Genomic DNA, 19,248 nt, shown 5'->3' with positions numbered 1-19,248 from the left:
CCCTGTCCAGCTGAGGAGGGGAGTGATAGAGCGGCTTGGTGGGCACCTGGCATCCAGCCAGGGTCAACCCACCACAGCAACACAGATACAACGGCTGAATGCTTGTATATCTTTATTAAAGAGTTAAATCATTTTATATAGATATGTGGATTCTTCAAAGTGCTGCCACCTTAGTCTATGTTCTCCAGACCCTGAAAAAGAAAAAGTAACAGCTGTATCTGCACCATTCTCATCGCTAACTTCCAAGAGGGCATAGCTGAAAATGCAGGTTTTCAAACTATGCTGAAGTACCCAAGTCCTAATCAAAAAACCCCTTGAAACGCACATCCCCGCAGGCAGGCCAGCTGCAGGCCACCAGCCCCAAGAGCGAGCAGTGCCCACCGCAGAGGCCGCGGGAGCCCCCAGCCCGGAGCTCGGGGACGGGGGGAGCAGCGCAGGGCTCCCGCTTCCCCGCCAGCAGCAGCTGCCCCGAGCACCTGCCTTGGAGTCGTAGTACTTGTTGGTACCCGACAGCCGCCTGTCTCTTTCCATCAGGCTCCACTGGTAGGGATAGCGGGCGATCCTCTTCTCCTGCGGGCACGCACCGTGCTGCCTGTTACCGCCGCTCCCCGGGGGAAGGGGGATCTCGGAGGGAAGGGGTCCCGAGGGAAGGAGGGGCCCGGGGGAAGGGGAGCCCCGGGAGGGAGGGGATCCCGGGGGGGGAAGGCGGGCCCCGGGATCCCGGGCCGGGGGCAGGGCCGCCCCGCCCCGCGCTGACCTTGCCGCCGTTGCACCAGCGGTGCATGTAGACGGTGGAGAGGCCGGGGATGCTGAGGCAGATGCCCATGATGGCCATGCCGGGCAGGATCTCGTACCACATCTCGCCGGCGCCGCGCTGCCCCTACCGCTGCCCCGAGCTCCCCGCGGGCACTCCCGGCCTGCCCCGCGCGCCGCCGCGCTGCCGTCACCACCGTCACTGCCGTCACTGCCGCCACTGCCGAGGCAGGCCGGAAGGAGGGTGGGAGCGACAGCGCCGCGGTCCGTAGTGCCGGCGCAGGCAATGAGGCCGTGGCCGCGCCCCAGCCCGCCCGGCCCCGGCCCGGGCCCCGGCCCCGGAGGCTGACGCCGCCACGTGCGGGCGGTGCCGGGGGCCGCGGGCCCCGCCGGGGGCATGCCGGGAGCCGTAGTCCGGCGGGCCCGGGGCATGCCGGGAGCTGTAGTCCGACGGGCCCGGGGCATGCCGGGAGCTGTAGTCCGACGGGCCCAGGGCGGGGAGGCCTCGGCCGAGGGCGCGGCTCGTGGCCCTTTAAGGCGCAGTCGCGCGAGAGGCGCGGCGGCCAATGGGCGTGCGGGGGCGCGCGGCGCTGTCCCGCGGCCGGGATGAAGGAGGACAAGGAAAACGCCAGGCCCAAGGAGCGGCGCGGGCCCGCCGCCGGGCCGGGGGCCCTGCTGGGGACGGGGACGGGGTCCGGGCCCGCCGCCGGCTCGGATGGCAGGGCCGGCGGCGCCGAGCTCGACCGCCTCGAGCGGCCCAAGGACAAGAAGGAGGCGCTCAGCAAGGTGGGGCCTGCGCGCTGCCCGGTGTGGGCTCCCCGCCCGCGGTAACGGGCCTCGCGCGGCGGCCGTCGGGGGGGGAGGGGCCGGGGCCGCCCGGCGGGATGGGGGGGCGGCGACGGCGACGTCGACCTACTCCCCGGCGCTGTGGGCCGCCCTAACCGCCGTCGCCGTGCCGCAGGTGGTGATCCGCCGGCTGCCGCCCAGCCTGACGAAGGAGCAGCTGGAGGAGCACCTCCAGCCCCTGCCCGAGCACGACTACTTCGAGTTCTTCGCCAACGACTCCAGGTACGGCCGCCGGCCCCGCCCGGGCGGCTCCCGGGAGCCGCCACTGCCGCCGGCCGGGCCCTCCGAGGCGCCGCCGCCTAGTCAGCTCTGCTCTCTCGGTCTTGTCTTTCCGCAGCTTGTACCCTCACATGTTTTCGAGAGCCTATATCAACTTTAAAAACCAGGAAGACATAGTCCTCTTCAGGGATCGCTTTGATGGCTATGTTTTTGTCGACCACAAAGGCAAGTGAACGGCGCTGGGCTGTATGTTTACATCTTTCCTGGTGTGCGTGCAGTGTGCCGGTTGAATTTTAGAGGGACGTGAATGAGCAGCCTAACATGCTGCTTCTGATTTGTTTGGTTTTAGTGCCCTAAACGAATGTCACACAGTATTTCAAAGAACAAAGAAAACGTCTTGTGCTTTGTGGAAACCAATCTAAATTGATTTTGTATATTACATGTGAAAACCCAGTTAAGCGTACATCAAGGCAGTAGTGGTATCAATGTAAAATCAGTTGCTGTGTTACCGAGGTTAATATGTGCGTTGTCATACCTGAGTATAAAGTCTGAAAAGTGAAAGTGAGTAGGTGGTGTCGCTGTCCAACTGAATGAAGCTGGGGTTAATGATGCTACCGTCTGCTACTCCCCTCACCTGTTCTGTATGTTTCTAACAGTGTGATTTATTTTTTTGGTCAGTTTTTAATTCAGATTATTACTTGTTCCAATTTACAACTGTAATCTTGATTCAGTAAAAGGAACAGCTTGTTCCTTGCAGCCTAAGTCGTGAAAGCGAGTGCTCTCTGGAGACATTCATCTGTAGGAAATGAATATTTTGTTTAATTCATTGGTTAAACACCCAAGTACTTATCTCTTTTCTGAATACAGGTTAGATATTCAGTACATCTCATGTTTTTAAATTTTGCATTTCAAAATGCTTACATTGGGTAGCACTAAAAGTTGTTAGTCTCTCATTGATAGACCTTAAATTTACATATTTAGCAAAAGCTTTAACAAGAGTCTTCCTGTTGGCTTCAGTAGGCTAAGGATTTCATCTTGAATTTTGTTTCAAGTACACGTTTTATGTTTCATCCAGCCACGTGTTTTATGTGACACAAAGCTCTGTCCACAAGATTCTTCCTTATTTAGGAGGGTTCTAATAATGCCTAGTAGGAGGGTTGGATGACAAGGTTCTAATAGCACCTAGATCTTTTAAATAAGCTGGTTTGCAGTGTAACAGCATGCTGTATTTGCCATACCCCACAGCAATATTGGATTTATGCACCTATAAATGTAGCATTCTTGTCAAAAGAGAAAACTTTAAAGCCTGCCTGTAATGTGTGGCATTCTATTGTATTTTGCCGAAAATTGAAATTTGCCTCAGTTTCATTAACTGAAAATACTCTCTTCTACTTGCACAATGAATGCATAGTCTGTAGGATGAGGATGTTACATGGTGTGGTGTAGCTGAGGTGGCTGAACTGACAGTTATGGGCAGCCTTAAGTCTTGTATTTCCTTCGTGTTGTGAGTCTGTGAATTTACTGTTTTGTTAACATAGTGAGAGTCATGAATTCTGCTGTCTCTCAAATGTTTTCTTATTAAATGGCTTTCAAAATACAAGATTTTTTTTTATGCTGTCCAAGTAGTCTCTTCTAGTATTGCATATTTCTTGTGAGCCTTATCTTCCTGCATTAGACATGGACAATATACTGTATTTTATATCTGTTTCATCTCTATTTTAATGTATTTTTTCTCCTCTCCTCTTAACAGGTCAGGAATATGCTGCCATAGTTGAGTTTGCACCTTTCCAGAAAGCTGCAAAAAAGAAGAGTAAGAAAAAGGATGCCAAAACTGGAACTATCGAAGATGGTATAACAGCTAGCTAGTTTGTTTTGAGTGTGTTGACTTGAAAGTCCTAGCAGTAATTTGAATATGTTTTTACTGTGACTCTGTAGTTTATCAATAGAATGTTTGCTTAATTATATGTGAAGCTTATTAGCACAGCTTTGTCAGCTGCAAATCTATGAAATATGATTGTCCTAGACAAACATAATGCAGCAGCTCATTTGAGAGCTGCCAACATATGAAAAGGTGACATATAAACAACACAACTTATGCAATCTAACCCAGACTTCCATCAGTGTGCAATGCAAATTATTTTCATGCTACAGTATATATTTTTTCCTTCCCCCCCCCGTAGATCCAGAGTACAAGAAGTTTTTGGAAAGTTACAGTGCAGATGATGAAAAATTAACCTCCACTCCTGAAACTTTGTTGGAGGAAATAGAGGCAAGAAACAAAGAGCTAATAGGTATGGAAATCTATGTACTATAGTTACATTTTCCTAGAGCACAAAGAAACGCATGTGATGTAATTTGAAGCTGTGATTTCTCAACCTGGAGGAGACTGAATTCTTTTGTGTGCTTGCTTGGTGTTTGTTAAACCTTTAGGCTAATATTATTCAGTGTATTTTATTTTGCTCCCGAGCTCTAAATTATTCTCTAGGTTTAAAAAGTTTTATATGATAACCTTCCTGGTTTAGGCTGCTAGTCAGATGTTTGTTAGCCAGACTAGGCTGCGGATTGGCTGCATTTCGGTGAGGTGCAGTGATGTTTAATGCAAAATGCTGTGAGCAGTGATGTTCCATGCAGGCACAAATTAAGAGATACTGTGGTTGGGTAAAATACCACAAAAATTACCAGAAGACTCTCTTTTTAAGCATGTTACAGGTATCTCTTTCAAAGCTTTCTAAAGTGAGAGAATCTGGGAAAAGCCTAATGCATACTGAATATCCCTTTATAGACAGGTGTACTGGATATTGTATTAGTGTCCTAAAGAAGTTTATAGAATCTTAATAGTTGCCACTGTTCAGGGATAGGATTGGAATACTCGTTTCACTGCTGTATTGCTGTATGTGAGAGGAGATAGGCTGGATAATCCATAAGGCTTCTTCACTTCATGTAGGGTTTTGTTGTAGGTATTGCAGTATTGGATAAGGCAAATGGTTTACATCTGTTTTTATATATTCTTTAGCTAAAAAGACTACTCCTTTATTGAACTTCTTGAAAAATAAACAGGTAAGACTTATCTCAAGAATCTTCTTGTTGCTTGCAAGTACAACTTGCTCATTTAAAGCATGGGTGTGTATATTGCAATGTGTATATTGATATGTTTCTGCCCTTTCTTTTGAAGAAGCAGGTTTTGACCCAACTTCCTTGTTAACATCTGGTTCACATTTTAAACTAGTAGAACACTGGCCTTTGTAGGAATGGTGGTGCTTTATGTGCATTCTGGTGACAGCTAAACATCTCTGAGGCACTGCCAAACCAGATTCCATTTAATGCTTTCATTTTTAATGCAGTTATGGCTGAGGTCCTTGTAGATGATCTTTCTCCTAGCACATAATCTCATTTTAATTTTTAGCAATGGAGAAGATCACAGCTGGGGCAGATTTGTTTAAAATTAGAATGATAAAGGCTGAGGCTAATGTTGTGTTTGGGTTTTTTTAAGACAGAACAAATCAAGGCTTATGAGTGAGGGGAAAAAAAAGAAATGCTGCTGTAACATGTTCAGGTTCATAACAGAACAATAGAGACAACAGGACTTTTTTTTTTTTTCTTCTTTTATAATAGGGGCAGTTTTGAGGTGAGTTATTTGGTGATGAAATACTTTATCACTTTGGCAGGGTATCTTGTTGGGCTTAAAGGGATGTTTTCTAGTGTGGAAATACACTATTTCTCTCTGCTTTTACACACACAGAGACTGAGAGAAGAAAAAAGAGAGGAGAGGAGGAGGAGAGAATTGGAAAGAAAAAGACAAAGAGAAGAAGAAAGAAGAAAATGGAAAGAAGAGGAGAGAAGGAAGAGAAAAGAAGCAGAAAAACTGAAGAAAGTAGACAGATGCCCAGAAAAAGAAAGAGACAGATCAAAAGAAGAACCAAAGATTAAGGTCTAGAACAGTTCTTTATTATAAACTGTTACACTCCCTTCCCCTATTATTTGTATATCAGTCTCTCAAAATGTGTTTTGAGCATTGTGTGAAGAATCACATGAGTTTGATGTTAGTAAATTACCACTTTTTTGTAATATTCAATATTAGGCATTGTAAAGGTTTACATGCTGTAATGATTCATAGTAATATTTAAAGCTTTTGTCAAGTGACTGTTGTACATGCTGTGGTAAACAGAATCATGAATTCACTATGGAATGGAGACTATTTTTAAGCTTTCTAAAATGGCCTGGTTTAGGAGAAAAATCCTAGTCTGCTGTGTGGATTATGCTTACTCATACACTCCAGCTTTTAGAAATACTATGATTTGCAGTAACATTACTTTAATGTTTGTTTCTTACTGGACTATGGTTCCTTTGATGCAATGTTGGTGTTGTGCCAGACAATATGTGTTAGAGTGAGCTTTTTAGTTGAGACTTCTGTTTTCTTTGTAGCTACTTAAGAAGCCTGAAAAAGATGAAAAAGACTTGGAGAAAAAAGAAAAATCCAAGAAACTGGAAAAAGAGACTCTGAGGGAGGAAAAAAATGCGAGTAGTGCATCTGCCAAACGATCTGATGGGGAGACAAAAGAAGAGAAGGCAAAAAAGTATTCTAGTACTTGCTATAAATATATATATATGTATACCTTGTTTCCTGATCGTACTGAGGCTTAGGCAGCTCTGCCATGACCATGTTTTGAAATTCCTTTGAGATTATTTTTCTGACATGAGGCATGGGATGTGTTCTCTGTGGCAGTGCACATCCCCATGATTACAGAAAGCTGTGTGAATTACCTGACAATTCTTCACTAGTGGACAAATCTTAATATTTTTGCAACTCACGGTAGGAACTCAGCAAAAGAAGCCCAGGTGTAGGGCTTCAACAGCCTACAACAGGCTGTGAGCACTGTCCTTGCAATGAGAGAATTATAACCATGGCAAGAGGAGCGGTGTACTCCAGTTGCTAGTCCCTTTAAGTCTTGTAAAAGGTCGAAGTGGAAAGTGTCATTCTCAACAGGTCCATGATCTGTGCAAGGTTCAGTTCTGCCATGTGAGAAATAGATATGAGACAGAGAAATGTAGGTGTTTTCCAAAGCCAGAGGAGACTCGGCCAGCTATGTGAGTAGAAGGCTAGGAAATGCTAGTAATCAGTGTCATCTCTGGTTATCATGCATGACTCAGGTTATTACAGCTTCCCAAAAGCTCCCTAGAACCTACCAGTCTGTCTTCTTCGTATTGCAAATTTCCACCAGTATTACATTGATCTCCCAGCTCTGTTTGATGAATCTTTTGAGCTTAATTTTCAGTTTTGTTTTCATACAGATCAGAAGATGAGTGTGTAAAGGACTACAGGGACCGAGATAGAGATTTTGAAAGAGACAGAGAATATGAGAGAGCACAGAGGGAGAAGCTGAGACGCCAAGAAGAGGAGCGTCGGAGGCAGAAAGAGCGCTTTGATAAAGAGAAGGTTTTTAGAAGAAAAGAGGAAGAGGTGAAAAAGGAGAGAGACTTACTCAGAGAAAAGGGAAAGAAAAGTGATCTTACAGACTTTACCAGCAGCACGGACAAATCTGAGAAAGTAGCCAAAGACGATAAAAAAGAGGATACAATTAAGAGGGATCGTATCAGAAACAAGGTGCTGGATTTCTTTAAATTCATGTGTTGATTCATAGGACCAGTTTGTGGGTGTCAGGATAGAAGCACTTTAAGGAAAGAACTATGTGGTTTCTCTGTTGAAACTTCTTCCTGTTCTGGTAACAAACTCTGCCATTGTTAGAAAGCTTGCCTGTTTGTCCACTAAACTTTGCTAAACTGTTAGTGATATCTTGTCACTGTATAGGAATTAAGCCAAGATACCTTGGGCTAAATTGTAAAGACAGTGATTCCTTTTCATTTGCTGACTTATGCCATAGGCTGTATCTTTAAGGTGTCGGTAGAGCATCGGTAATCTACCTGTATCTCTGCTGATGCTATACGTGCCTGAAAATATATCTTGAAGTGAGAGAGTGATTGAACAGGTTCCTCCAAAACAGGGATAAGACTGCTACATGCAGAATATGACAGAAGATCTCCTGTAGACTGAAGAAATAATGTCTTAGGTTTAGTTTTATATACTTTTTAAAGTTTTAGTTTTTAAAGTATATAGTTTTATATACTTTTTAAAACCAAATATGGTTTTGCAGCATCAGTATGCAAGTTTTCCAAGTCACTGAAGGCATTATCGGGTACAAATGAAACTCAAGGCTTTGAGGAAGCTTTGAAGTTGGCCTCCATTGTGAGAGAGGGTGAGCTGAACTCTTCTCAAGAGGAAGCTCTTTGCAAATAACTTCAACTATGTGCAGTGTTCTTTGTGGCTTGAACAGGGATGTTGCCTTACAACAGAGACAACCTTGATTTGAGACAGTTGAAGTTACGTTGCCACCATGGTGGAATAGTTTAACTTGGAACACCTTGAAAAGTTTGAATTTGAGCCATTTCTAGTATCGCTGATGCCATAATAACCATGATAGCATGGGGCTATGAAAGAGTCTAAATAGTTTTGATTTATTTCAGGATCGTCCAGCAATGCAGCTGTACCAGCCAGGAGCCCGAAGCCGAAGCAGATTGTGTCAGTATGAAGACAGTGCTGCAAAGCCCACAGATCAGGGAGCGGACAAGAAACAAGAGAGTGAGACCAGTAATATGAAGGAAGAGGAGTGACTAGCGTGCAAGCCTTATGTGTTCTGACTGTCTGTGCAGCCAAAGAGCATGTACTACGCAATCCAGAAGTGCCTTCGAAGCGAAGAAGGAACAAAGGAAGAAAAGGGGGCATTGTGCTGTTGGATGTTTCTGGTTAAAGAACGTCAGCTGTAGATTCAGAATTTGAAACGTGTTCTCATTGTATTTTCAGTTATTTGAATTTATTTTCCCAGCATCTAACTACAACAGAGAAGAGAATCTTTGCAAACTAGAAAGACTATATGGCCTTAAGTACAATAATAAATGAGTCATGCGGTCAGGAGATGACACCTGGATCTAAAGCCAGAGCTTTACTGTAAAGCGATCAGAGCCAGTGTTTGACGCACTTAAGCTGAGCAAGCTTGAAGTTGCCTGGAGTTAACAGAGGTGTTGCTATGTCGTGTGGTGCTCCTACCTGAGGCAATGATAGCTAAATTATGTCAGTCTAGCACTGAGACAGGTACGCAGGCTGGGGTTGTTGAGGTACCGGTGAACAGGAGGAGCCCTCTGGCATGTAAAGAGGAGGACATCTGGCATTGCAGTAATAATGTTGGGGAGGGACAGACCTTTTCAGTGGTTTTCTGGACAAAGTAACTAAGTTGGAGTGTATGAATAAGCTGGCTTAATATTGGAATACTTCTTGACAAATTCTCATGTAAAGTCTACCTACATTGAAATGCTTATTTTTTAATCAGAGGTAGCTGGTTTGAGCATCCTGTTCTTTTCCAGCGTTCTCCCTTCTTTAGAGTCTGAACTGTTTCCTGACCTCTGCCCTCTCGGTACTGCTTCATCTTCCCTCATAACCTGAAGTATTGTTTTACAGCCCAGAAAGAGACTTCACCAGTAGCAGCTCCTCCTAAGCTAGCGAATTTTAGCCATAGCTATTTTGTACTAAAACCAATAAACTCGCAGAAACTCGTGCCGCCGCCGTCCCTCACTGAGCTCCGTCTGCGCCGAGACGGGCCCGCCGGGCCGCCAGGGGGTGCTGTGGCCGCGCAGCCCGCGCCGCCCCCGCCTCTCTCGCCGCTTCCCTCCGCCCCTTCCGCCTCTTCAGCCGCCGCCATCGCCGGGACGCCAGGCAGCTCGGCGCTATGGTGAGGCCATCGGCCGCCATCCGCCGCCGTACCGCGACACCCCGAGCCCTCTCGCCGCCGCGGGCTAGCTCGGGATTCCCGGCGGGCAGGCCGCGCGGGGTGGGGGGGGCGGAGCGGCCGGGGCGGAGCGGGAGGGACCCGGGTGCAACTTCCCCGCCTCGCTGAGGCCTTGCGGCCCCCCAGCCGCCTCACGGCGGGGGCGGTGCCGGTGCCTGGCTCTGCGGGGCCTCCCGCCCGCGGTGGCGTGGCTGAGTTCCCGCGGTGGGGGCAGCCTGGGCCCGGCGGAGCTGCCCTCCGCCGGCTGCGAGCCGGGGGCTGTGCGGGGGCTGCCGTGCGCGACTAACGGCTGCTCCTCTCTTCCAGTCGTCTCACAAGACGTTCAAGATCAAGCGCTTCCTTGCCAAGAAGCAGAAGCAGAACCGGCCTATCCCGCAATGGATTCGCATGAAAACGGGCAATAAGATCAGGTAATATCGGCTGTTGCTTTCTGAGGAGCTGCAGCCTGCAGCCGCACAGGCTCTAAATCAGGCTGCCTGTGTGGTATGGGCTGAAGTCAGAAGCTGGTTGTGTAAAAGCGTTTATGCAAGCAAAAGTGCAGTTTTGTGGCCGTGAATACCATACAAGTATGCTAGTGCAGGTCTACAACTCCACCCGATACCGTCGGCCCGTTGTGTTTTCTTGAGGCAGCGTGGAGCTTCCATGCCATTTCCTTCCGTAGCAGTTCGGTTCCTTCTAGCGCTCTGCAAGTATCCGCAGGTATTCAGTGGAGGCACGTTGAAACTGAAAGCATGCAGTGTACGTGTGGATAATTTCTTCCAGAATTTGTACCCTGGTGGTTTCTCTGCTTCTGACATTCCCCTTCCCAACACCCTTCCCGTCTCTCACAGCTGTCCCTCTGAGTTCCTGCATTTTCAAGGAACAGTACCTTACTGAGCACGGGTGTTCTGAGATACAGAAGGTTGTGCGTAAGGGAGCAAAGGGCTGCTCGGGTGTATGGGAGATAAAATTGCTAGTATAAGATCCTTGGCACATGACTGCAGAATTAATTTACAACAGTTCCTTTTTGTTTGCCCATAGTGTTTGTTTTCAAGCATTGTATTTAGGAAAACGCAGTAAGAGAGTGCTGTAGAATACTAGGTAAATGTGAGGCATGCAGAAGGTGGTGCACATCTGGGCCCTCTGGATTAAAAGCTTCAACCAGTGTAGCTCGGTCACTCATGCTGTGCAGCTAGCTTCTTGTCTTGTAGTCACTTGTCTAGACTTTTCAAGGGACCGGGATTCTTTCTCTCAGATCATTTTTTGTCCTAATAGTGAGGAGAGTGGCAGTGGCAGCGTCTGGCTCAGGCAGTGAAATGGCACAGAATCGCCAGGTTCTGTTCCTGTTACTTCTCCTAACTTGTTTCTTTCAAGGACAAATCGGTGTTGTGTGCCCCAGACCGTATTCTTGTCTTCCAGATACCAACTTACAACGGGGTTCTGTTTTAGCTAAAGTGCAGTGCTTTGGAATACTTTATCATGGGGCAAAATCATGAATTTTTGTCTTGCGGTACTTCAGTACCTTGGTCATCAGTTTTATCCAACCTCTGTGCTAAAGCAGGCTGCAATTACAGTGCTTCATTCTGTGGGAGTACTGCCATTTTCCTGCTGAGAGTAACTCTGTTAATGCTGTCTTCGGTTTCACCTATACAGTGGTGAAACCATTTGTTCTTAACATGTACAAGTACGTACTCATAAATGTATATACTTTCCTGGAAGAGGGCCTTTTCCATATGCTGCTCTGTTTGCATATTGAACAAAAATATGTTTTGTGTTAGACTATGAACTACATTCAAGAGGTAGTTTTCATTATCATTGGACAATCAATACAAGATCACAGGGCTTGTCTCCAAAAGAGGAGGTAGGACATTCACACGCTGGTGCTGATGCATCTCTCTGCAGGTGTCTTTATCTCTTTGAGGTTTAGATTCTGTTGCAGTAATGTGCTAGTTGATTAGTGAATGAAGAAAGTAAACAGAGATGGAAATTTTAAAAAATAAGTACACAGCTGATTATTGTTGGCAGCTCGCCGCTATAGCACGTAAGAAAGATCTCAGTCCTTTACTGTTGAGCTAATTCAAGGTGGTTTCAGTCCACCTGCATCCTCAAATGTGTGTGTGCACTTTGCTAATTTACACTGCTTTTGTCTTAGGTACAACTCCAAAAGGAGACACTGGAGAAGGACCAAACTGGGCTTGTAAGAGAGACTGTCTCCTGGGAACTCTAATAACACGTGTCTTTCTGCGTCAGATTGATACACCCTCTACGCTGTTCAGGGACCCCCAAGTGATTCCTTCTGTAGTGCCGGACTGCAACCCCCAATGTTTCTGGGTTTTTTTGTTATAAGCTGGTCTGGGATATTGATATTAACTGGGAAAATCCTGAAATAATTTGCATCTGAAACATGAAGACTGTGTCCTATTAGTGTTCTTTCTTTCAGGCATCATCATGAGTATTGACAGTGTACAGGCTTACTAATAAATATGGACCTGAATGACTTGGTTGAAATTATTTCATATATATATATGGCAGGATAGTAATGTAGAATAAAAACTAACAGTACTGTGAATATAATCTCACTGAGTGAGAAACCTTGTCAGCTCTTTTCAGCTAGAGTAGGCTGTGTCTTCCTTTTCACTTACTGTAAACCTTTGAGAGCAAAGCGTACCAGTTTTAAAGAAAAGGTAAAAATCAAAACTGATTTTAGAGGAGTTAACTTGAAGAAAATCTTTTATTAGACGAACTTAAAAAAAAAAGTCTTCTAGAGGCAGCTGTGAAAAAGGCAGACTTCACTTTATGATCCATAGACCACCGTGGCTACAGTAACTCTGGAGCGTCAGCCTCTTACTACTTAACCCCAGGGAGGCCTCTGGATTACATTTCTGGTAGATTTATGAAATGTTACTATGAAAAGTAAGCAGCATTGTCCGAATTTGCTAAAGATGTGTCTGTATAGCCGCCGGATGCATTTTATGGGGCTGGAAAGCAAAGCACGCTGAGATCCAAATTAACAAAGCCTTTTGCTAAACCAAGTCAACCTCCAGTCACCACCCTCTCTTACATTATGCTTACACGTTGGATGCACGTATGTTCCCTACAGCTGGCTTCTGTTGCAGCTGCAGATTCTCTACTCCCCCCTTACCTCTCGCATGACCCTTTTGAACATCCAGGGTGGACCACGTAGTGAAGTGTAGCTAGGCCTGTTGGTCAGTCAGATAACCTTTTTTTTATTAATGGAAGCGCATGTCTGAACTGCAAGTGTTGAACAGCACGAATGATGGCACTACCGTACTGGGCAAATGCTGAAATGTACATGCCTAGAAGTACTGTAAAAATACTTGCCCAGGGAGCGAGAATGTGGAGCTGAGAATAATCAGTGATCCTTGAATACCAAGGCTACCTGTCCTGCACCTGAGCAGCATACGGGCAAGGCTGCCCCTGAACACCAGCCTGCGTTAGCTGTAGGTGGCTCCTCGGGAGCCTCACGCCTCCAGTGAGCCAAGGATGGCAGGTTCTTACCCTGCATGGGTCTGGCCCCTGCGCCTGCAGCACTGGAAGCTGCTCCCTGGTAGGATGTGAGGCCGGGCAGCCCTTGGAGCCTGGGGTTAAGATCCTCGTTGGGGAGTCGGTGCAATGGAATAATCAGATGACAGAAAGTTTCACTTAGGAGCTGGGGAAGGAGGAGGAAATGAAGAATACAGCAAGGGCAGTGGATAGATTTGTCTCCTACAAAATGCAATATTCCTATAGGCTGTAGTATGTAATGTCTGTGTGTTCCCTAGAATATGTAATAACCTTCTGAGTTTTGTTTGGACCGCTGTGTTGGCTTCATCAAGTTGGTCTTGATGCCAGCCACAGGTGCAGCTTAATTTAAAACATTCTCAGCAGAAGGCTAGTAACTCAAGATGTTGCTCAAAGGAAGAGTTAGCAGTTATTTTAAAAAGGGGAGAGAGGAAAGAAGGGATTAAACCGCTCAGAGTAGTTGGCACTACAGCTGCCCGACACTGGCATTCTCTGCTGGGGCCTGTGAAATGTCCCCTGTTTACTTGCAGGGAAGGGGAGGAGGCAGCTGTGGCTCAGCTAAGCCTGGCGTGGCTGCTGCTCCTTTCCCTTCTGCAGTGCAGACCAGGGATAGATGCTCTGGTCAGCAGGAAATAACTGAAGGTGCGAGCCTGTTCTTGGATGTGGCTGCAGCAAAGCCCATCCTGACTTCGCAGCTGAGGGCTGCGAAGTGCTCTGGTGCTGTTTTCTGGGTTCAGCCTCCTGTGGTGGCTAAGTTCCTGGGTGGCAGCTTCCTGAGGAAGCTTCAGGCTGCCACACCTTCTGTGTTGCTGCTTTTCATGTTGAAGGTAAATAGATTTATCTCCTTCGCGTTACAATTCGTAGCAAATAATGCTGGGCAGCAGCATATGCCAAACATGGGTAAATGCATAACAAACATATGCCTTGCTCAGAGCTTGTGACAGTCTCGCCCTCCTAAGGTGTGCTGGAGGTTTCTGTGAGCACAGGAGAGCAAGGCTGGGATTTTTACCAGCTTGAGGACACTTCAGAGGTATCTTCTAGCTTCTTTTCCTGTGGTAAGAGTCTAGTTTCTACTTCGTTACCAGGGGGAAGCAGTAAGTCACTGCAACAGGAAAGCAGCAGACAGCACTGCCAGAGTTGTTTCAACAGAGGTCCACGTGGTGCAAACGGTTTTACCCCAATGTTTTTAAATGTCTTTGATGCTCTGCTCTTTGAAGCAAGTGTTTAGGAAATAACAGCACTGCTGAGAATTGAAGATCAGCCTTGGAGCCTTGCGAACCGCCCCCTGCCTCTCCCTATCACCACCTCTGGCAGGCAAAGCTGCTTGCAGAGTTCCTCTTTAATTGTGTCTATGAGGACGTGGCTGAGGAGGGAAAAAGTAATTTTATGGACTTGAGAATGGAAAGAGACAGTTTTCTCCATGGCATTTGTGGGAAAGCTTTCCTGAGCAATAGATTGAACTATTTATTACTATTTATTAGATAGTCTCCCTATTACTGTTATTACTGTGCTATTTTTATTAGATGGAAACAGCTTCTACCAAGGAGCTGCTTTGGAAAATAACCCCTCATATTATTTTTCCCCATTTGACTGAATGTCCTTTTCAAATTGGACATTAAGGGACAGCATGAAGTAAATTTAGTACAAATTAAAATTGGATTAAAATCTATCTTCTGCAGAACCTTAACCAACACAAATACCTCTGGGTTTGAATTATTTCTGATGTTCCTGTGGCAGTGCTCTTTGCCCTCTCCTTCCCTGTGAGAGTTGCAAGGGGGATCAGGGATCTCTGCAGAACTGGGCTAGCACATGGTAAGTGAGACATCAACAGAAGCTTTAAAGAAAAAATCTAAGTAATTTGGATATTCTAATCCATTAATTTTGGTGGATATGCTTTTGTTTTCCGAGTAAGAAGCAAAGTTAGAGCTGATTGTATACTTGAGGAATATTTTTTAAACATGTCTGTATTTCCATACCAACTGCCCCCTTGTAGGTATGAAAATAAACCGCGCAAGACAGAGGGGTGGGTCACTGGAAGTGGCGTGGTGTTTGGGGCAAACACAACGCACAGCAGCAGAAAGGGTACTGTGATTTGAAGATCCTCTTTTTGCTCTGTGGAGAGGAACCCTTGCAGGGCAGGCAAGGCAGGGGGTGGCATTGATGAGTATGTTGTAACACCACCTAGAGAAGCAGGGCTCTGGTCTTGCTCCTTCTGAAGTGCCTGCCTAATTTGCCTCAGAGCAGAATACAGCTTCAAACCCATGACCAAAAGATGGGGGAAAAAGATGCCTTTAGGGGGTTTTGATTACCTGTCAAGGGGCGGCAAGTACTAAAAATCATTTAGTCGTATTTAAGTGTAGCGTTTGCCAGTTAAATTTTACTTTCTAATGGAACACTGAAGTCCAGGTTTCCTGGTGCAGCGTGACTAAGCTGCAGGTACAAATGCCAAGGAAACAGCTCCTTCAAGGAAATTCTCACTAATTCCACTGTTTACTCTGTGCCTTACTCAGAGGAGGATGTAAGAGCGGTCCCGCGCCCTCTCCCCGACAGCACACTGCTGCGAAAGGGTGACGGAGGACTAACAGGTCAAAAAATATTTCATCAGTCATGCACCCACCTGTCTTATCAACAGCACTTCGGTTACCAGAACTAAAGATTGCAGGTGTTCTGACATCAGTGCTTTTTCATGGAGTTTGTGCTGGCATGACCAGACTCATTAGAAGCCAGCCTGCTGTCCCATGGCATGGATGTAGCCAGAGAAGTTCTGGAAGGAGCTATGTTGCCATAATCTTTAATCTATTAGAGTTAAAGCATTACAAAATCAGTGTAGATCAGGCATTAAATCTATTCCCAGTGTGTTTTATATGTCTCTGCTGCTGACCTCAGTGATTAAAAAGATGTCCAGACACTATGTGTCCACCCAGTCACCTGGACTGGGCATTCTCCAGCCACCGGATCACTATCTGCTCATCTGGAGGCTGTTCTTCCATGTATTGTCCACTGCAGACTGGGCTATTCCCATGTCTGAGCAGCATTTCGAAGCATAATCTGAATATAAACGGGGTTTGCTCAGGGTCTGTGAAACCCACAGGCTCCAGTTCCTCTGAGGGAGTTAACCGTCTATCTTTCTGCATCAAGGTGCAAATTCACCCGCACAGCCAGGCCAGAGATCATTTTGAGTCCCTCGGTCATCTCTGCAGACCTCCAGAAAGGCAGCTGGAAAGAAACCGCGACTCCTCTCTGAAGCGAGGTGTCTCTGCAAGGGCTGCCGCTCTGCAATGGGGAACAGAAACTCCCCAGCTGCTGTCTGAGAGTCACTTCTCAAATGGGACTGCTATTTAAGGGGATAGAAATGGTCTCATGCTGATGAGAAAGAGGAAGGAGCAGTTGTTTTTCTGAAGATGTTTTGAAGCAGCCCTGGCCTTCGAGAACATGAAAAGCAAGTTGAAATCAGCTGAGCTCCATTTGGTGAACAAAACACAAACAGGCGAGCAGAGGCTTTGCCCTTTTAATGCAGTTGCCAGTACATACATGTGGGGTTATGCTGTTGTAGGGATGTTTCTCAAGAGTTTAATTTTTGAGCATGACCTCAGTAGCAACAAAGATAATCTCACAGCCTTCATACCTTTTCCATGGTTTTGAGCAATGAATCATCTTTCCAGAGCTGCTCCTGGACTCTAGTCCCTGTGGGAGCCACCACATGCCACCACCCTGGGCATCCCTCCTGCCTGCTCTGCTCCGGCCCCCATCCCCAGCGGGGCTGAGCATCTCAGGCTCCCCTGGACAGGGGTCCCCAGGGAAGGGCTGCCAGGGCGACTTGTCTTGCACTTTGAAAGACTTCTCTGGGCCCGACCTCCTCTGGCAAAACGGGCACTCCAGCTCTTAATTTACTGAGAAACAGCTTTATCAGTCATAAACAAACAGCAACCCAGAGGAGGCACATGTGGCAGAGATCTGGGGATCTCACAGGGAGCTGGAAAGCGTTTGCAGCTTGGTGGCACAGTCTGCTTGTCTGTACCCGCTCTCCCTGCTGGCAGAGAAGCGTACATAAAAAAGTGTTTTGGGGGGGGTTGTTTCTAAAGCCATAGATGCTTCTCCATCATCAGCCCAGTGCCAGGCCTCTGGCACCTCAGAGTATGGTTGTGAAATATTATATTCTGCCAGCGTCTCCATCCAGGCACCCGAGGCATCATGACCAGTCCAACCTCACAGCATTGCTGGGAGCCAGGGCAGTGCCGATGGCCTCATTTTACAGGTGGGAGAACCAAGTCACCGAGTTGCTGCGTGACCCACCTACAGTCCAGCATCCCCCCACGGGCACACGGGGTGTCAGAGAAGCAGCTCCCCGCAGCAGGGCCGGCACGTGAGCCCCCACCGTGGGGCTCTGCTGAGCTGCAGCAAGGAGTCCCCATCAGCAGGGGCAGGGGGCAAAACCCCCTCCAGGGACAGGCAGTTTTTTGGAAGGGCTGTCCCCAGGCAGTGCTCCTGGTGGCCATGATTGCCCCACACACACTCACACCAGCACAGCCCCAAAAGACCACGTGAGACCCGGGGTGGCCGTGGTGCCCCCGTGCAAGGGGTTAACCCCTGCTTGGCCGGGATTTTGAGTGCCGGCCCTCGCCGAGTTCCCAGTTCCCTGCAGGCTCCTCCGGCTGCTATTCAGCGTGGGTTTGCAGGTGAGTGGGCCAGGGGAGCTTCAGCGCTCTTGGAAGAAAGCAAATGCCTGTCTGACAAAGTCCCGGAGGGTCGACAGTCTCCAGGGGCGCTGGGCTTTCCCCTCAGCCCCGGAGTCCACACAGTCCCGCCCTGCCCTGGCCTCTCTGGATGACTTACAGTTGTTGTTGGTGTTGTGAGAGCGCAGCTGGACCAAGTCCTCCTCCAAGGCCCCCGCCAGCTCCTTCAGCTCCCTGGAGGCGTCTGCCCTCAGGTACTGCCAAGCCTTGCGCCCGTTGTGGTCCCTGCGGCTGGTGTCGGCCCCGTAAGCTCCCACCAGCACTTTGATGAGCAGCTCGTGTCCCTGCAGGGCAGCCAGATGCAAGGGGGTGAGCCCGCCACTGGTCGTGGGGATGTTCACGTTGACGGGATAGCCCTTCTTCTGGGCATGGGAGATGACCTGGATGAAGCTCTCATGGTGGCCGTGCTTGGCCAGCCAGTGGAGAGCAGTGAAGCCCGTCACAAAGTCTTTCCTGGTCAGCAGGCTGGGATCCAGGTCCAGCAGCCTGACGATGTTGTCCGCATCACCCTGGGCCACCGTCAGCAGCCACTCGTGCTCCAGGGGATCCAGGGCAAGAGACAGCACCTCGGGGCTCTGGTTGGGCTTCTGCTCTTGTTGTGGCCCTGCAAGGAGACTGCTGCCATTGGATGTCTTCTGAGCGGTGGCAAATCGGATGGTGCTGCCAGGGCTATTGCTCTGCAGAAGCATTTCCTTCAGCTCCTTCCTCCGGGTACTGCCGGGGCCGACGGACAACCTGCCTGCAGTCCTACCCCAGCTCCCCAGGCTCTGGCTGCCCCTGCTGACGCTCCTGTTGGTGTCCATCTTCTGCAGGGGATGGAAACGCTCTCTGCTCCCCGTGGCAGCCGGCCAGAGATGGGAGCTGCGGGCTAGGCTCCCCACTTGGGACTGGGCGGCTTCCAGTAAGGAGAAGGTCCGGACGATGCCAGCTACCTTCTGCTCCGCCGAGCCCCGCTCCCGCTCCCACCGGGCCATAGCGGTGACTCCTGCGGGGCTGGCCGGCAGCCCGCTCCCCGGCAGGGCACAGCTCGCGCTCCCCAGCTCTCACCCCACACTTCCTGCCCCGGCGTTAGGCAAAGGAGGAACCGACTCTGCACGGCGGGAGGGCACACCAGGCATGGCGGCGGATCTGCGGTGCTGCCGCGCTGCTGGGGCGGTGCAGGCGACCTTTGGTCACGCTGCATCTGCGTCTGCCGCCAGCGCCGGGCACGGCCACAGCCACCGGCCGTCCGCCCCCCTGGGCCCTGCTCGCCTGCGGCATTGCAGAGGGAGAGCGGTCATGCGTGCGAGGGCTGTGGGGAGCGTGCGGCACCGCTCGGGCAGGCAGAGGCTGGGAGGTCCTGGACAGCCCGACACTGGTGT

At 48.6% G+C, this 19,248-nt stretch overlaps 4 protein-coding genes and 1 non-coding gene across 5 annotated transcripts; 3 read left to right on the top strand and 2 right to left on the bottom strand.

Annotated features, from left to right (window-relative positions):
• Positions 1 to 95: 95 nt before the first annotated feature.
• On the bottom strand, positions 96 to 1,141 carry NDUFA1 (NADH:ubiquinone oxidoreductase subunit A1). The gene is made up of 3 exons (XM_075513077.1): positions 758 to 1,141; positions 481 to 570; positions 96 to 191 (listed from the first exon to the last, which is right to left on the bottom strand). The coding sequence occupies exons 1-3, from the start codon at positions 857 to 859 to the stop codon at positions 171 to 173; spliced, it is 213 nt and encodes a 70-aa protein (XP_075369192.1). The 5' UTR covers positions 860 to 1,141; the 3' UTR covers positions 96 to 170.
• A 134-nt stretch (positions 1,142 to 1,275) lies between these two features.
• On the top strand, positions 1,276 to 9,422 carry UPF3B (UPF3B regulator of nonsense mediated mRNA decay). The gene is made up of 10 exons (XM_075513080.1): positions 1,276 to 1,539; positions 1,715 to 1,821; positions 1,937 to 2,043; positions 3,569 to 3,667; positions 3,999 to 4,109; positions 4,832 to 4,875; positions 5,558 to 5,746; positions 6,241 to 6,392; positions 7,108 to 7,420; positions 8,338 to 9,422. The coding sequence occupies exons 1-10, from the start codon at positions 1,360 to 1,362 to the stop codon at positions 8,482 to 8,484; spliced, it is 1,449 nt and encodes a 482-aa protein (XP_075369195.1). The 5' UTR covers positions 1,276 to 1,359; the 3' UTR covers positions 8,485 to 9,422.
• Positions 9,423 to 9,452: 30 nt separating this feature from the next.
• RPL39 (ribosomal protein L39) lies at positions 9,453 to 12,129 on the top strand. The gene is made up of 3 exons (XM_075513078.1): positions 9,453 to 9,596; positions 9,960 to 10,063; positions 11,785 to 12,129. The coding sequence occupies exons 1-3, from the start codon at positions 9,594 to 9,596 to the stop codon at positions 11,831 to 11,833; spliced, it is 156 nt and encodes a 51-aa protein (XP_075369193.1). The 5' UTR covers positions 9,453 to 9,593; the 3' UTR covers positions 11,834 to 12,129.
• Positions 11,187 to 11,318, top strand: LOC142415365 (small nucleolar RNA SNORA69). Its single transcript, XR_012777404.1, has one exon. It is a non-coding gene; the product is annotated as a small nucleolar RNA SNORA69 (small nucleolar RNA).
• Positions 12,130 to 17,690: 5,561 nt separating the features above from the next.
• Positions 17,691 to 18,861, bottom strand: SOWAHD (sosondowah ankyrin repeat domain family member D). Its single transcript, XM_075513326.1, has one exon. The coding sequence runs from the start codon at positions 18,859 to 18,861 to the stop codon at positions 17,851 to 17,853; it is 1,011 nt and encodes a 336-aa protein (XP_075369441.1). The 3' UTR covers positions 17,691 to 17,850.
• Between the last annotated feature and the right edge of the window lie 387 nt (positions 18,862 to 19,248).

Source organism: Mycteria americana, chromosome 10 (genome assembly GCF_035582795.1).
Source record: "Mycteria americana isolate JAX WOST 10 ecotype Jacksonville Zoo and Gardens chromosome 10, USCA_MyAme_1.0, whole genome shotgun sequence".
Classification (NCBI taxonomy): domain Eukaryota; kingdom Metazoa; phylum Chordata; class Aves; order Ciconiiformes; family Ciconiidae; genus Mycteria; species Mycteria americana.
The sequence above is the reverse complement of the archived record's forward strand: the minus strand, read 5'-3'. Positions and strand labels throughout refer to the sequence as shown.

Coding starts and splice junctions, on each gene's coding strand:
- SOWAHD (XM_075513326.1), bottom strand. CDS start 18,861: ATGGCCCGGTGGGAGCGGGAGCGGGGCTCGGCGGAGCAGAAGGTAGCT.
- RPL39 (XM_075513078.1), top strand. Junction 10,064..11,784: donor AAAACGGGCAATAAGATCAG/GTAATATCGGCT, acceptor CTTTTGTCTTAG/GTACAACTCCAAAAGGAGAC.
- UPF3B (XM_075513080.1), top strand. CDS start 1,360: ATGAAGGAGGACAAGGAAAACGCCAGGCCCAAGGAGCGGCGCGGGCCC. Junction 2,044..3,568: donor TGTTTTTGTCGACCACAAAG/GCAAGTGAACGG, acceptor TCCTCTTAACAG/GTCAGGAATATGCTGCCATA. Junction 7,421..8,337: donor GGGATCGTATCAGAAACAAG/GTGCTGGATTTC, acceptor GATTTATTTCAG/GATCGTCCAGCAATGCAGCT.
- NDUFA1 (XM_075513077.1), bottom strand. CDS start 859: ATGTGGTACGAGATCCTGCCCGGCATGGCCATCATGGGCATCTGCCTC. Junction 571..757: donor GCTGGTGCAACGGCGGCAAG/GTCAGCGCGGGG, acceptor GCGTGCCCGCAG/GAGAAGAGGATCGCCCGCTA. Junction 192..480: donor ACAAGTACTACGACTCCAAG/GCAGGTGCTCGG, acceptor TTTCTTTTTCAG/GGTCTGGAGAACATAGACTA.